Genomic DNA, 15,801 nt, shown 5'->3' with positions numbered 1-15,801 from the left:
AAAAGATTTGGTAATAACTTTATTGAATCAGGTGAGCACAAGGAACAAGGAAACTGCAACATCAGGCCCCAGAGATGCAGCAGCTCGAGGGAACTCCCAGCAGCACCTCCCAGGGAACTCAGAGCTGCTGATGGAGAAGGAACTGAAACCCAAGGGAAGACAAGATGCTCCTGCAGGGAAGACATTTCACTCCCTGAACTTCACAAACCACATGGGGACAGCTGCTGACTGAAGTGGTGGCAGCACCCAGCCCCTGCAGGGGCCAGGATCAGCTCCGGGATCCTGAGACAGGAACAGGGACTGCCAGGGGCTCATGTGCACCCAAATCACCCTCCCCAGCCCCTTCTGGGCCAAACCCAACGTGCACAGGTGGGTGCAGTCTTAAATATTCAAGAAAAGAAACCCAAAGCACTTTGCAGCCTGAGAGCAAGCAAAAATAACACATGTAAGGCAAGGAAAGGTGGCTGTAGGCAGAAGTAGCTCTTGGGTAATACTCTGAGCTCAATTCCATAGAAATGATGATGCTAGAAAAGCTGTGTTTCATCACTACAAATTACATAAATTAATGGCAGCTTTGTTCCTACATGTTAGAAATAACTAAATCTGGAGATGGGAGAGAATCAGACACTGAGCTACAGCCAGGGGGGACTCCTGGCACTCCATCAGCTCAGAGCTGCTGCTGGAGGAGTCACTGGAGAGGAGGAAGAGATCCCCCTCTTCCTCTGGGGTGGAATTTGGGGGTGCCAAGGAACAGGAGCTAAGCCAGCCCGGTGGTACCGAGGGAGGTGCAGGTGTCAGACTACTGTAAACAGATAAATGCACTTAAAGGCACTGCAGAAAACATGGTCAGTAATCAGCAGCATTTAATGTCCCAGGATGCTGTTGGGAGCTCCCACCAGTAATACATCCAAGAAATTAGAAACATGGCAGTCATTAAATAAAATTCCCGTGTGCTTTACGGAGAGTAAAGCCTTAATGCTGTTACTGTACATGCAGGGCTACAAAATCAGCTTCTTGAAAGAACTTTACAGAAAAAGTCAGAGGCAACTTCAAATCTTGCACAGATCGGCCCAATTCTTCAAGCAGCAGAATTGACTCTGCAGAAAGGGAAACTCTGCAGCCCAGTGTGTGCAGCTCTCCTGGTCACACAGCCCAGGGAGCAGCACTCTCTCACACCTTTTACCCCTGACCAGCGTGATCTTCACTGAAATAGCACAAAAAAAAATCAGAATGTTTTAAGGGAAGCCACCTCCATTCATTTCAGCGATCCATAAACTTCCCCCACCCCCAAACCAGAAAGAAACCCCCACACCAGAAGCTTATTCCCCCTATTGAGTCCCCTGTCATTCTGCAGATCCAGAAGGATTCCCAGCTATGGCATGTTCCAGGAGGAAGGAGCCCTGCCTGCCCCCCCTGCAGCTCAGCCTAACCCTAGCCCAGATGTGGGAGCTCGGACAGAGGGTGGGGACGAGCTCTGGCTCATTCCCCTGACCCCTTTGCCCAGGAGGGCTTCCCAAGTCACCTGCTCCTCTCTGCCTCAAGGGCACCAGCCCCCAGCTACTGCCAAAGCTCGTTCCAAAGTGCACAGCCACAGCCAGAGCCCGGGTGCTGGCCCTGGGCAGAGCTAACTGATGATCCTGCTGATTGCCTGCAGCGAGGGGAACTCCTCATCCTCCAGATGCAAAGCTTTGTGGGTCACCACGTCCTGCTGGGTCAGCACCTGCCTGCACGTGGGGCAGATGTAGCAGTCGAGGTCGGCGGGGGAGTCCGTCTGCCAAACGTTCTTTTTGTTCTTTTTGGGTTTGTTGGAGCTTTGCTTCTCCTTGATCCGGAAGTCGTTGTGAGCAGAGAGCAGTTCCTGCTGCTTGGCTGTGTCTGGCAGCAACACCAACAACTCCTTGAAAATCTTCTTGAAGTTTTCCCCCAGCAGTTCCCGGCAGCTTTTGTAATACTGAGCTGCAGAGATCAGCCCCTGCAGGGGACAGGGAAGGGCAAGAGTCAGAGGAAAATGAGTATTTATCTATTAAAAAATCCTACTGGAATTCAGGCCTCCCTGAAAGGGAGGCTTTGGGAAGCCACTCACCTGCCTGAACTGCCCAGAATGAGTTTTAAATTTATTGAACTTGGACTCGTCGCTCTGAAGAAATTCTTTAATGGATTGTATGAGCTGGATGTTCCTCTGCTGGAAGTTCTCAGGTATCAAGTATGATCCGTGACAGGATTTTGGCCTGTGTTGGAAAAGACCAGAAGTGACCCTGACACTGGTTTGTGTCACACAAAGATGTCCTGGGATATAAATCACAAGGCTGTTCTGGTTTACAGCTGCACGTCCTTCCTCCACCCAGCTACACAAAAGCAGCACACAGCTGTCTTGTCAGGATAATAAAATATGGGATTTCCATATCAGATTCCAGCTTTACACAAACAGAATGTTTAAAATCCAAGTTTAAATGTGGTCCTGACATGCTGCTCTGTGAGCTGGGTGCACCCAAAAGACCCGAGCAAAGACTGTGAATAAACCAAGAGATAATGCAGGTTCTGTACGAAACTGGCACAAAGTTTTCCCTCCCCTTTCCCCCAAAACTCCTCTTTCTGTTCCAGAAGGAACCAGAGAGCAGCTCCTGGAAAGACCAGAGCAGTGAAGGTCACCAGGAGAACAAGCCTCAGCACCTTCCTGCTGGGACTCCCACAGAACCAATGGGAAGTACAGGAATATGTCAGAGCTGCAGATTCCCAAATAAATCTAGGATAGACCAAGGTCTGAGCAGCCAAAAAATTGCACAGGTTTGCAGTTCCTCAGACTTGTAACTACACAGGGCTGTTTTATGCAATTCTCCTGAATCCAACCCACGGCACCCTGGGACTTCCCAAGGGGAACCTTCCCTGGCTGATCCCTTGGAGTCACTCCCTGTGTGCTGTTTGAAGCCTCTGTGACACGAGGGAGGTGTGAGGTGTCCCAGAGCCCCTGGCAGGCCCTTGACTCACTCTTTCAGAGCTGTAGTGACGGGTTCAGAGATGGTGGAGGATGGGATGACAGCGAAGCCCGGGGGGGGTTTGCTGACAGGCACCGACAGGCCCGGAGGCGGAGGAGGGTTCTTCAACAGCACCACGGAGTTAAAGCCTGAGGGAAGCAGGGAAGGGGCAGGAATTAGAGCACCCACAGACCCCTGGCTAAAACCCACACCAGTGCCTGACACGCTCTGCAGAAGCACCAAGAAGAGTTTGCAGTGCAGACATCACTATATTGGAGAAAATCTAAAAAAAAAAAATCTTCAAGAAGCACTTGAGAGTGGCTGATGTTCCTCTACAGAGAAAGTGCTTTAATTATTCATTTACTTTCTCAATGGAAAATAATTTTGAAAGCCCACTCCAAGTCACAATGAAAAACACTTTTGCATTATTGAAGTGAACACAAACCACGGGAGGAGGCAGCGGGCCCAGCCTGGCCTCTCCCAGCAGGAGCCGCACAAAGAGCGGTGCCGGCGCCTCCCGATGCGACCCCACTGCCATGAAAACCACTCCAGCTCACGTCTGTTCCTGTCTCCCTGCCTTCACAAGGTCATGGCTTAAAGCACAGCAGGAAACCTCTGCCAGCACAGGAGGAAGTGAAGTGATAAGTGCCAGCAGGGACAGGACACAGCCAGATTCCCTTTGCCTGCAGCGGCTTCCAAGGCAGATCTTGGAGCACCACACACGGATGTGTCAGCCTTGGGGAAAGGGAAAAACCAGCTCATGAACCAGCCCCAGTGAGCAAACACCTCCAGCTGTGGGGCAGAGGTGAGTCCCAGAGGACATTCCAGCCCCCCTGTGGCACCCAGGCTGCCTCCACCTCCAGAGCCCAACCTGGCAGCTGGTGGCAGAACCACACGAGAGCCAGGAGTTGACACAACACATCCACGTGTTCTCTGGGCTCTCCCCAAGCAAAGCTGGCCACGCTCAGCAGTGCTTCCCCATCCCTGGAAGTGTCCAAGGCCAGCCTGGAACAAGCTGGTCTAGTGTGAAGTGCCCCAGCCCACAGCAGGGAGTGGAATGAGATGATCTTTAAGATCCCTCCCACCCAAACCACTCCACGACTCTGAGCTTAATTCCCTGCTTACCTGGTGGCGGGGGCATCCTGGCTGATCCTGAGCTCCCAAGAGCTGGGAAGTCTTCCTGAGGTAAAGGGCATTTGTTAGTCACTGGGGGCTTTTTAAGGCCGGGGGGCTCTTTGGGTGCAGCACAGCCAGCTGATGGTTTCTCCGTGTGCCCGTTGACGAGGGGGCCGTGAGCAGCAGGGAAGGCCCTGCAGGGCTGCTCTGCCTCCGGGGGCTTCTCTGTGCCTGGCCTGGGCAATGGTGGCTCCTGGGGTGGGCGTGGGGATGATGGGCTCTGCTTCTCAAGCCCCATCTTCTTTTTCTTGCCCACTTTTGTAAAAGTTTGTGAGGTAGAAGCTGCCAGCAAGGAGGAGACATCGAACATGGTCGGGGTGTTCCGGATCTCCTGGGTGGTCAGGCCACCGCTGCCGTCCTCGTCGTCCGATTCACAGAGTTTATTGCTCTTCTTATTTCCTTTGGAGGTGTTCAAGGATGGTTTTTTGGCTGGCTGGTTGACACAGGGGCTGCACATGGCTTTGACTACGTTTTTACTGGAACCATTGTTCCATGCAGATGTGATGTGAGTTACTGTCCTATTGGTGGGCTTCACTTTGGACACCAGGGCTGGGAAATCCTCCTCCTGGAAGGCTGCTTTCCTGGCAGTGGCTGTGTACATCAGAGACATCCCTGATGAGATGGTGGGAGCTGCAGAGGAGGACAAGCTTGGGAAATCTTCTTCTTTAAGCTTAACCAGTGCTGGCTGGGCAGAGCTGTGGGGAAGGGAGAGGATTGGAGTTACTGAGGCAGCAGAACCCCAAGGGACAGCACAAACCCACAGCTCTCCACTCCTCCTCAGACTGTCACTTAGAGTGACACAACAGGAGTTGGACCAGATGATCCTCGTGGGTCCCTTCCAGCTGAGGATATTCCATGATTCTATTCCATGATTCTAAGATCAAGCCAGGAGCTGAAGCAATGCCTGAGGCTGCTCATGCTGGTGAAACAGCTCCAGGCAGGAGGGGACGGGGCAGGGGAAACCTTGGAGGGATCAAACGATCTGGAAAATTATTTTCCCCAGAAATGCAGAACACATCAATCAGCTTCTAAACGTGCTTTGTCCCTGCTGCAGCCCTGCAGACTCACCCTTGGAGAGGTCCTGCTGCAGAGCCGATTGCTGGAAAGTCCTCCTGGCTCAGCACTCCGTTAGCAGCTGCTTCTTTTGGAACAGGGACAGAGAGAGCAAAGACATTGTTTTCAACCCAAACCCATTCATTCCAGAGCAGGGGCTATCAATGGCCATGACTGCAGCACTACCAAGGCCTATTTTCAGCAGCTGATGATGTCATTAACTGACATTCCAGGAGAACAATTTAAATCCATGCATCACTATTTCCTTCAATTAACTGTGCTGCCCATCATGTTGTGGCATTCAGGAAATTCATGATACTTTAAATGAGTAAAACATGGGTAAGGCAGAACTTTCTGAGGGAACCTTCCAGACACTGAGATGCCCTGCAGCTGCAGGACCTGTCCAACACTCACCTGTAACATCATTTGAAGACTTTGGCACACGTTTGGAGCCGAGCCCGTCGGGATCCCTCAAATCCTCCTTTCTCCCCCTGCTGCTGCTGCCTTCCTCTTTGTCCTCCACCCTCTTCTTCTCTTCCTGCCGTTTGGCTGCCATAGATGCCCTGACTGCTGCTGCAACATCCCTGTCTTCTTCTTCCCTGCAGGACAGGGCAGACTCCTTTGGTCAAACAGCAAGGATCACGGAGCACTGCCTCGTTCAGTGTCACCTCTGTGGTGCCAGCTCTGGTGACATCCCTGATCTTGTGCTGCCACCTGCTGAGAAGCCCAAACCAGCCCCACCGCTCCAATCCACCCCAGCCAGGCAACACTTCCCCCTGGATTTCCAAGTTCCATGTATGGGAATAACAATCCAGGCCAGAAGAAACTGGGCTGAATTGGGAGTGACAGTACCAGGGATGCAGGGGGCACCTGTCTCTCCCATTCATTTCCAAATGTATGGAATCATTCTTGGAGGCCACAGGAACTCTTGGAGACATGGCTGGGCATGAACTCTCAACACATGCACGGTCCACATGTGACACCAACAGAGGAGTGCTTTGGGATGGACTTTTTTCCCCCCTGTGGAATCACCAGTAATGAACCAACTGCCCGTCCAGCCAGAAAAAGAGCAAAATAAGATGTGCAGGATGTAAAAAGCACTCAGGTCTGGTGTGGATGAAGAGATATAGAAATGCAAAGTTTCATTTCAATACTTAACCCTCTTCCAAAGCACTCAGTCTGGCCACACAGAGATCTGTTAGTTCAATGAAAAGCATGGTCCTTAGAACAGGAATTTCATGACTACCCAGACCAAAAACTCCATTAGACCTGCAGAGACTTGTCACCTACTTCAGAAAATCTTGTTTAGAGAAGTTTGCATGAAAACAGCTGCTGGAATTAACTCAGGGTTCTGAGTTTATTTAACCCAAAAGTTGAGGGTTGCATTGTTTGCTTCCTGAGCTGAAACCTCACACAAAATAATTCCATGATGACCAAGCATGTAGCCAGGACAGAGGCTTGGACTGGAAGCTGTCAGCTAAGGACTCACCACGGAGGCTTCCAAATTTTGTATCACTTCCTTCCTCCTAATCCACCAAAATATTGTGAATTGTCAAGTAAAAGCCAAGAGTAATTGGGAGTAAAACTCCACACAAGGTTCTGCTACTCACCTCTTGTACCTCCAGCTGCCTCTCCTGTTCTGCTGGCTCCCTCGGCTGCTCAACCTGCTCGCCCTCCCTTGCCTGTTGAACCTGTCAACCTCCTCGTAGTCATCTCCACCTACAACACCTAAAACAGAGGGGAAGGATGATCACTCTCAGTTATTTCTCTAGTGTGGGCATCACACTGTGCCTGAAAAATGCAAAAACATACTGGTACAAATAAATTATCTTCATTTCTTTCCGATGACCAAGTCAGCAGTTCTCCTAAAATTACCTGTCCTCATTAAACTCACGCACAGGAAAAAAATCCTACAACAATTTAGGCAGGAAGGGATGCCTGGACATCACCTGCTCCAGCCCTTTACTCAAAGCAAGGCCAGCTCTAAAACTACATCAGAGGGCTTTGTCTGGGCAAGTTCTGGTTATCCTCAACCTCTGCAACTCTCAGGTTGGAGAGACCTTCTCAACCTCTGCAACTCTCAGGTTGGAGAGACCTTCTCAACCTCTGCAACTCTCAGGTTGGAGAGGCCTTCTCAAACTCTGCAACCCCTCAGGTTGGAGAGGCCTTCTCAACCTCTGCAACCCCTCAGGTTGGAGAGACCTTCTCAACCTCTGCAACTCTCAGGTTGTAGAGGCCTTCTCAAACTCTACAAGCTCTTGGTGCTGTTCCAGGGCTTGTCTACCTTCTTTGGGAAGAATCTTCACGCCTATGAAATATTCACCAGGCGTTCTTAGAGACTAAGACCCATCGATTGGTTTGGTTGGTGGGAGGACCTTAAAGAACACCTTGCTCCAGAGAGCGAGGACACCTTCCACCAGGCCAGGCTGCTCCAAGCCCTGTCCAGGGCACTTCCAGGGCCGGAGCAGCCGCGGCGGTGCCTGCCCACCCCGCCAGGTCCCATCCCTGCCCCACAGCCCCGGCAGGTGCCCATCCCTGCCCCGCAGCCCCGGCAGGTGCCCGTCCCTGCCCCGCAGCCCCGGCAGGTGCCCGTCCCTGCCCCGCAGCCCCGGCAGGTGCCCGTCCCTGCCCTGCCCACCCCGGCAGGTGCCCGTCCCTGTCCCGCAGCCCGGCAGGTGCCCGTCCCTGCCCCGCAGCCCCGGCAGGTGCCCGTCCCTGCCCCGCAGCCCCGGCAGGTGCCCGTCCCTGCCCCGCAGCCCCGGCAGGTGCCCGTCCCTGCCCCGCAGCCCCGGCAGGTGCCCGTCCCTGCCCCGCAGCCCCGCTGACCGTCGGTCCTGCGCGGGTGCCGGGGCGCGTAGGTGAACTGCAGGTCGATGTGGCGGTTCTGGCGCGCCTCGGCGCGGCTCTTGCTGTGGCAGGCGCTCTTGTGGGCCTTGTAGTCGATCTCGGTGCGGAAGGCGTGCGTGAACTGCTCCGAGCTGCAGCGGCCCTCCTCGCACAGGAAGTGCTTCTCCCTGAAGTGCTCCCGCAGGTATTCGTAGTCACTGCGGAGGGAAAACGCAGAGCTGAGCCTCCCCACTCTCTGACACAGACACTCCTACAAGGGTCACGCCTTCAGTTTGAGCTCTCCCACTTCCCAGGTTCTCGGGGATTCCCTGCATTGGTCCATGACTCTGAACTCCATAGAAAGTGTCAGCAGTTCTCCTCACAGCTCAGTTACACAGAACAATCCTTTTCCTTTTCCAGCCCCAGAACCAAGGACACCGCTGCAGCTCCAGGCCCAAAAAGTGCAAACAACAGGGAATGGAGGAGAGCAGTCTGGGAGGGTGGGACTGCATCACCAGAGCTGGAACTGGACAATGAACCCAATATGGAAATGGACCAAAACTTAGCAAAGTGTGAAAACTCCTGACCAATTGTCCATCTTGGGTGTAGCCCTGGCCAGGCCCTTGTACTGCCCAAGGTGTATCCTTTGAGGCCTTTTAATAAATCCCTGCTTTATTCCTTAACTCTGCCCAGCCTCTCTTCCAGGCAGCCTCTCAAGGCATCAAGGGGAGGTGAGGACAAGCCCTGGTGGTTCATTTGTCATTATCCCAGGGATGTTTTCCAGCTGATCCTGTTTCTGTACAGCCAACACATGATCCAGGTGTTAAACCAAACCCACAGATGCTCAGCACATCCAGCTGTGCAGACGACAAAAAAGTTACCTCTATTCCCCTTGCACACAAACCTTGGAGCAGCAGGATCAAGGAATCAGAGAATTAAGGTTGGAAAAGACCTTTAAGACCATCAGCTGCTACCACCACCATGTTCACCACTAAGTCATGTCCCCAAGTGCCACATCCACATGGTTTTAAACATTTCCAGGGATGAAGACTCCACCATTTCCCTGGCTAACCTCTTCCAGTGCCAGACAACCTTTTCCATGAAGGAATTTTTCCCAATATCCAATCTAAACCTCCCCTGGTGCAACTTAAGAATGCTTCTGTGGCAGTTCATTCCTCTTGTCTTGTCCCCCACTAGAGGGAACACACCACACACTTCCTCTTGTCCTGTCCCTCATTAGAGGGAACACACCAGACAGTTGCAGTCAGGCTGCAAAATTAACTTTATTTATTAAAGAAAAATTTAAAGCATGAACTAGACTCAAAGTGAATATTTTGGCTATTTATTTAAGGAATTGCAGCTAACCTGCTGCCACTCCTCCACTCCGCTTTCAAACACTACTTACCCCTAAATTCAAAGCACACCCGAGGAATTTTACTTCAAAATTTAAGCTAGAAAAAGGGAATTTAAGCTGGACAAAGGACTCAAATCAGTAATGTTTGCTTGCCTGTAGTACTCCTGAGCCCCCTCAGAGTCACAGAAGTGGCAGAAGTAGTGGTCCCTGCGCAGGTGTTTGAGCAGCTCGTCGTTGTCCAGGTAGCGCTCGTCGCAGAACTTGCAGAGGGGGTGGCCCCGGTGGGAGGTGTCATCAGGGTCCCCATGGATCCGGTGCCGGGCCAGGTCCTTCCTGGAATACCATTTCCTCTCATAGGTGAAGATCTGGAGGGCAGGGATTGTGTGAATACATTGAGATTTAGAGATTTGCATTCATAGATTTGCATTCATAGATTTGTACTGTTTCCTATGGACACAGAACAAGCCAGGCTGTGTCCAGCTTCTCCATCTGTAGGGGTGGAAGATCTCAAAAAGATGCAGTTTGACCACCAACACCCAAAATTTTTGGTGGACAGGAAGTAAAATTCAACTCATGGATTCAAATTAAATCTAACTTGCATTTCTCTGAACACTGGGAATGAATTTAATTCACTTTTTTCCCTTTGGAATCTTTTTATGCTGTAATGAGTTTAAATTATAATCCCTGGAGTGGAAAAAGCCTAACTATGTATTTATCAACAACCAGTATTTTGCATTCTCAAATTTAGAAACCCCAAGGGAGCAGTTTTACTTTCCTCTCACAGAAACCACCCCAAATAGCTGCACACAGAGGATCCACTTCAGTAAACAACCCCTGTATCACAAGCCAGCCTCTGTCCCCACTACCTTGTGAGCTGTTTTGGTAGGAAGGGTTCTGGAGATGCCAAAAAGATCAACCCAGCCTTGAGAACAGAATATCATTTATTTCTGGCCTAGATAAGGACTGGGAAATTGCTCTGGGAAAAGGTTTGTTTGGCTTTGCCAAGACTGATGGACTGCAGCTTCCACAAATTTAGAAATTTCTTTTCAGTGGGTATGAGTAAGATGGGACTTTTTTCTTTGAAATAAAAATCTCTACAGTATTCTGAAATTAAAGAGCAACAGTTTTAATATTGTTTGTGAGAGAAAATGGCAAACAAGTTCCCCCAGTGCTGAGGGAACCCTGGGCATGAAGCACCTCACCAGAGCACAAAGGACACCAGAAACCAAAGGAGGTCCTGCCCTCCTTTCCCACTTCCCTTCAATCAGCTCCAGGAATTCCAAGACCACAGGAGACTCAGCTCAGTTCCCAAACTTATTAGGGTTCATTTAGGTCAACCTGCTCACTCCTGGATCCCATCCCTTTTGGCAGCAAACTCCAGTTCACCTGGCACAAACCAACTGTGGCACCACCACTGTGGGGTTTAATTTAAAACCTGGAGAACCTCCAGGCCCTCTTCATTAATCAGTTTATGGAAGAAGAAAGGCTTAAAATAAAGCAACTGGCCTCACTGCAGGAAGAGGGAACTTAAATAAATCCTTGCTGTTCTGCCTTCCCATCTTCCCAGGAACTCCTGGAGGTCATGGAGGGAAACTCCCTCCTTCCCACACATCCAAGCAGAGGCCCAGCTCACCTTTAGGTGTTTAACACAGAGTTTGCAGCAGAAGAGCTCGTGCTGCTTCCTCATGTGCTGCTCCAGATCTGCAAAGGTGTTGAAGGGCTTTGCATCCGGGCACAAGGAGCATTCATGCTGCAGCAGCTTCCTGAGGGATGAGAGAGATTCCCAAAAATGACCCAACTCCCTCTCAGCACCCCCACACCTTGAGCAAAACACAAATGTTCCATCCCTGGCAGAAGGCTCCAGTTTTAAGGCTGCCCCTGCAATCTGTAGGGAGGGTTGTGACTTGCTTATTGCAAGAATTGCTTATTCCAAGAATTCTGCTGGATGGTAGGAACAGGATGGAACCAAACAACACGGAGGTTCCAACTGCTGGACCAGAGTTGAGCAGCCATGGAGAAGGAACCACAGTAGGAACTCACTGCAAAACTGAGTAAACTGAAACAAACCCTTCCCCTGCTGGAGATTCCTGCAACATTCACATCCAATTCCATTACACTTCCCACTGTCAGAAACTGAGGAATATGGTGGGGAGAGATAAATTGAAATTAAAGAATTGTATTAGGAAAGGAGGGAAAAAAGCCCACCCAAAATCCCACCACACAATGGCTCCCAGGAAGAGCTGAGCACTGGTCTCACTGGGAGAACTCCTACTCCCTCATTCCCACAAATATCAAGCCATGCAAAACTGTAAATGTCCCATAGTTACATTCTCAGCCCAAATCAGGGTGAATATAATGCCCAATTCTCCAAGGAAAAGGTCCCACTGCCTGTATGCATCTTTTCCACTCTTCTTTCCATTATCTCAAACCCTCCCAATTAGGATTGTTATGAAAAATATTTGTAGAACACGATGCTAATGCCAGGTTTTTATTCTGCGCTGGTTTTTTCACTTCACCTTTTTCCCCTCCCATTCAGAATTAAGATCTTTGTGTGAAGACATTGTTACTCTTCATGCGATACTTGGCACACCTTGGTTTGGTTAGTCCTTATTCAGCACAGCAGTAATTACAATTACAACAGTAATTAAGTCTTTATCAATTTCCACAGCAGCCACGCAAGGAATGGGAAGGTTTTCACCAAGTTTGCTGCTGTTAAAGATGCCAAAAGTGACTTTTATCCAGAGAGCAAAGCTCGTGCGTTGTGCTGGCGAATCCAACGCTGCAGCCCCAGGAGGTGCTGAGCGCTCAGTGCCCTGCTCCAGGCTGTCACCTGGCCAAACACACCTGCACAGGTGACTCAGAGCTGCCCAAATGCCAGGAGAGCAGAGCACCCCGCCCTCCCAGCACTTCCTGCCACGTCCCGTGCGCCACCACGTGCTGGGGACATCCCGGGGACATTCACCTGTACAGCGCGTACACCTCGGCATCCATGAAATAAATGTCGTATTTCTTCTCATGCTGCAGCTGCTGCAGGGCAATGGAGGAGAAGGACGGCAGCTTCCTCCCGAACACCACCTGTGGGAACAGCACCGGGATGCGCATTCCAGGCAGGCAGGACCTCCGGGAGCTGGCCACGCCCGCAGCCCTGTGCCAGCCTCAGCTGTCACCTCCCCTGGGCACTGTCCCCTGCTGCCAGCAGGGCCATGGGACACCTTATCAACCCGCCGGGGATTGGCCCAGCCTGGCCCCTGGAGTTTGAACGGGATTAGGAAACGCTCCCGGTCTGTTTTGCTCCCACAGCTGTTCCCAGAGTAAATATCCCCAACCCCTTCCACAGCCAATGCCTGGCAGGAGCCCTGCCCCCGGCTCCTCCCCGGCTCCTGGGGGATCTCACGGCGACCTGGAGTTTCCAAGTGACTCAATGGCTAAGGCTGGCAGGGAAACCACTGTTTCGTGTTTCCTTAACTCCTAGGAAAGCGAGGAGCTAAACACACAGCACCTCCCGAATTACCTGTACCACACACCCCTCTCAGGGCATCTCCTCGCTCCCAGCTGGGAGTACTGCAGCTCCCACCTCCAGCACACATTGCCAGCCCGGGAATTGCTGCGGGAACAGCTGGAGTGACCAGCCCCAGCCCAGACAGGCTGAGACAGAAATACAGTAAGGAATTTCAGTTCTTCCAGCAAAAGCCACATTAGAAATCTAGAAGTACACTCCCAGAGAAGCTGTGGCTGTCCCTGGATCCCTGGAAGTGCCCAAGGCCAGGCTGGAAGGGCTTGGAGCAGCCTGGGACAGTGGAAGGTGTCCCTGCCATGGCAGGGGTGGCACTGGATGGGCTTTAAGGTCCCTTGCATTCCAAACCATTCCAGGATTTTACGATTCCGTGATCCCCCCTAAGAGCTGCTGCCTCCTGGAGCAGGGAGCAAAGGCTCCATTCTCTGCTGCCAGAGCGAGCCCTGCTGACTTCACACCATAAACATTCGCTCTAACTCCATTTTCTCCACGTTTTGTTTCCCCCTGGCCCAGGCGGCGGCGGCACCCCTGGGAGCGGGGCAGAGGGGGATAACCCGGGCGGTCCGTCCCCGCCGGTCCCACCCGGCCCATTCCCTGTGCGGCCCTGCCCGGGAGCTGCCCCGCCCGGCGCCCGCGGCCCCCCCAGCCCCGGGCCCGGCCTCACCTGCCGCAGCTCCTCCCGGCACACGGCGCAGTACCGGACACCGCAGAGCGCCCGCATCCGCACGGAGCAGCGGTAGCAGATGGGGTGCTCGCAGCGGCCCAGGGCCACCACGTCCAGCTCCCCGCAGCACAGCACACACGGCCCCTCCGCCGGGCCCGGCCCCGCGCCGGCCATGGCGGCCATGGCGGCCTCGGCCCCGCGCCGCCCCGCCCGCACCACTGAGCGCGGGCTAGAGCGCCGCCCCACCATAGAGACGCACGCTCACACAGCGCTCAGCGGCCATAGAGCTCCGCCCAGAGCGCCGCGCGCTGCCGGAACTGATTCCCCCCACGGCCACAGCGCCGCCATACTGATGTCACCGCGCGGTCCTCCAGCGGCCGGCCATAGAGACGCAGCGCGGTGACCATAGAGATGCCCGGGGCGGAGCGGCCCCAGCTGCGCCGCTCTGGCTCCCGCTCGGTGGTGGCTCTGAGGGGGAGGAGGACCCCGGGGGTGGTCGGCGGTCTCGAACACGTTTGGTCCTTCCCTAGGTCCTTCCTGGCTGTGGGGACATGGGGACCTCAGACTCTGCACTTCAGTCTGTGGGGACATGAGGAACCCAGGGCCGCTCCTGGTATCTCTGGATATGGGGACACAGGGGCCCTGATCCCACTGCCGTGCCCCACTGCTGATGGACGTGGGACTTTCCCCCGACAAACATTTCCCCTGGGGTGCCAGCAGACCCTCCATGGATTCATCCGATCGCCAGCTCCGCTGCTTGATTTAATTTTAAATTTTATAACCCAGCCGTGCGTTTTCCCAAGTAAACCGGAGGTGATTGGGGAAATAAAAGCATTAAAAACGTACTCGGAACACTGCAGACACTGGGGTTTGGTATCCGCTAGAGCAGGAACACAAACGAGCTCAGTGTAACATGAATAAACCTTTATGTGCTGCAGGGGCTGAGTCCCACACGGTTCCTTCCCCCTGTGCGGAGGCAGCCCAGGTGTGAAAAACGCCAATCACTTGTTTTTAGAATTTATAAGTTTAATAGTTTATTATTTATGGTTAGAAAAATAGTAATATAATTAGAGTAATAATAATTTGGAGAATTAGGATTAGGACAATATGAGACAATAAAAACAAAGAGTTACAGACAGTCCAGGTACCTTTCTGGGCAAAATAAGCCTGAAAAAGGACCCACGTTAACAGAGGATTAACCCTTAAAAGCAACAGCCCGTTGCATATTCATACATCTCATACATGATTCAAAACTGAAGGTGTTTCTGCTTAATGTCTACTTCCCCCCTTCATCTTGTAAATCAATTTTCTTGGCTCCTCGAAGTCTGAGGAGGCAATCATTCTTTTCTTGAGATCTTGGTGTCTTGTTGCTGTTTTCTCTTTGAAGAATTTCTGGATTATCTTATCCATTCCTTGTACTAGTTACAAAAAGTATCTTACATCACATAGTTTCTATTTTAATATTATGCTATAGCCTAAAAACTGTATTTACCACACTACTTAAAATGATTAATACAGCGCTACTAAGAAAATATTAATACAACCTAACTTTCCAACATAACACATATAGTATTAATTTTAATATTTGTGAAGAGCCAATCATATAATATGCATTTCTCACAGATGGGAATTGCTGCTGCTTGGACAGGAGAGGGTGCTCCAGGAGCAGGGAAAAATGCTTCAACAGCCGCCATGTTCCTCTGGAAGTGGGGAAAAAGGAAAAAAGAAATTTAAAAAAAAGGATAAAAGCTTGTTTGGCGATAGCACAGAGGAACACACAGGAAGTTTTTCAAAGTTTGCTGCCTCTCACCTCTTTTTCTTCAGGGATTCCTGCTAAGTGACCAGCGTGGGACCACTGAGTCATAAAACCTTGGAATGCTTTGGGCTGGGAGGAACCTCAAAGCCCTCCCAGTGCCACCCCTGCCATGGCAGGGACACCTCCCACTGTCCCTGGGTGTTTAAAGCCCTGTCCAACCCTCCCAGGGATCCAGGGGCAGCCACAGCTTCTCCGGGAATTCCATCCCAGCCCCTTCACCACCCTCACAGCCAGGAATTCCATCCCGGTATCCCATCTATCCCTGCCCTCTGGCAGTGGGAAGCCATTCCCCCTTGTCCTGTCACTCCAGTTCATGATGAAATTCCTACTGAATTCCTGGGGTCTTCCTGGAAGATCTGATTAGCACCTCTATGGTTCCTTTCTTTTCGCTGAATTCCTTGTCATTTGAGTCAAAAAGTTGCCCTT

At 51.8% G+C, this 15,801-nt stretch overlaps 1 protein-coding gene across 2 annotated transcripts; it reads right to left on the bottom strand.

The window, feature by feature from the left end:
• Nucleotides 1–2: 2 nt before the first annotated feature.
• Nucleotides 3–13,808, bottom strand: ZNF598 (zinc finger protein 598, E3 ubiquitin ligase). Of its 2 annotated transcripts, none has more exons than XM_054643316.2 (12): nt 13,560–13,808; nt 12,344–12,456; nt 11,015–11,144; nt 9,535–9,746; nt 8,028–8,245; nt 6,812–6,929; nt 5,616–5,800; nt 5,217–5,289; nt 4,098–4,843; nt 2,986–3,121; nt 2,084–2,228; nt 3–1,972 (listed from the first exon to the last, which is right to left on the bottom strand). In XM_054643316.2, exons 1-12 carry the CDS (start codon nt 13,806–13,808, stop codon nt 1,625–1,627), a joined length of 2,673 nt encoding a protein of 890 aa, XP_054499291.1. In that variant the 3' UTR covers nt 3–1,624. The 2 variants fall into 2 exon arrangements, with proteins under 2 accessions (XP_054499291.1, XP_054499292.1); XM_054643317.2 differs by having other exon boundaries at nt 5,217–5,286; nt 13,560–13,784.
• Nucleotides 13,809–15,801: the final 1,993 nt, after the last annotated feature.

The sequence above is a fragment of the Agelaius phoeniceus genome, chromosome 16 (assembly GCF_051311805.1).
Source record: "Agelaius phoeniceus isolate bAgePho1 chromosome 16, bAgePho1.hap1, whole genome shotgun sequence".
NCBI lineage: Eukaryota > Metazoa > Chordata > Aves > Passeriformes > Icteridae > Agelaius > Agelaius phoeniceus.
This window is presented reverse-complemented; position numbering and strand designations above follow the sequence as displayed.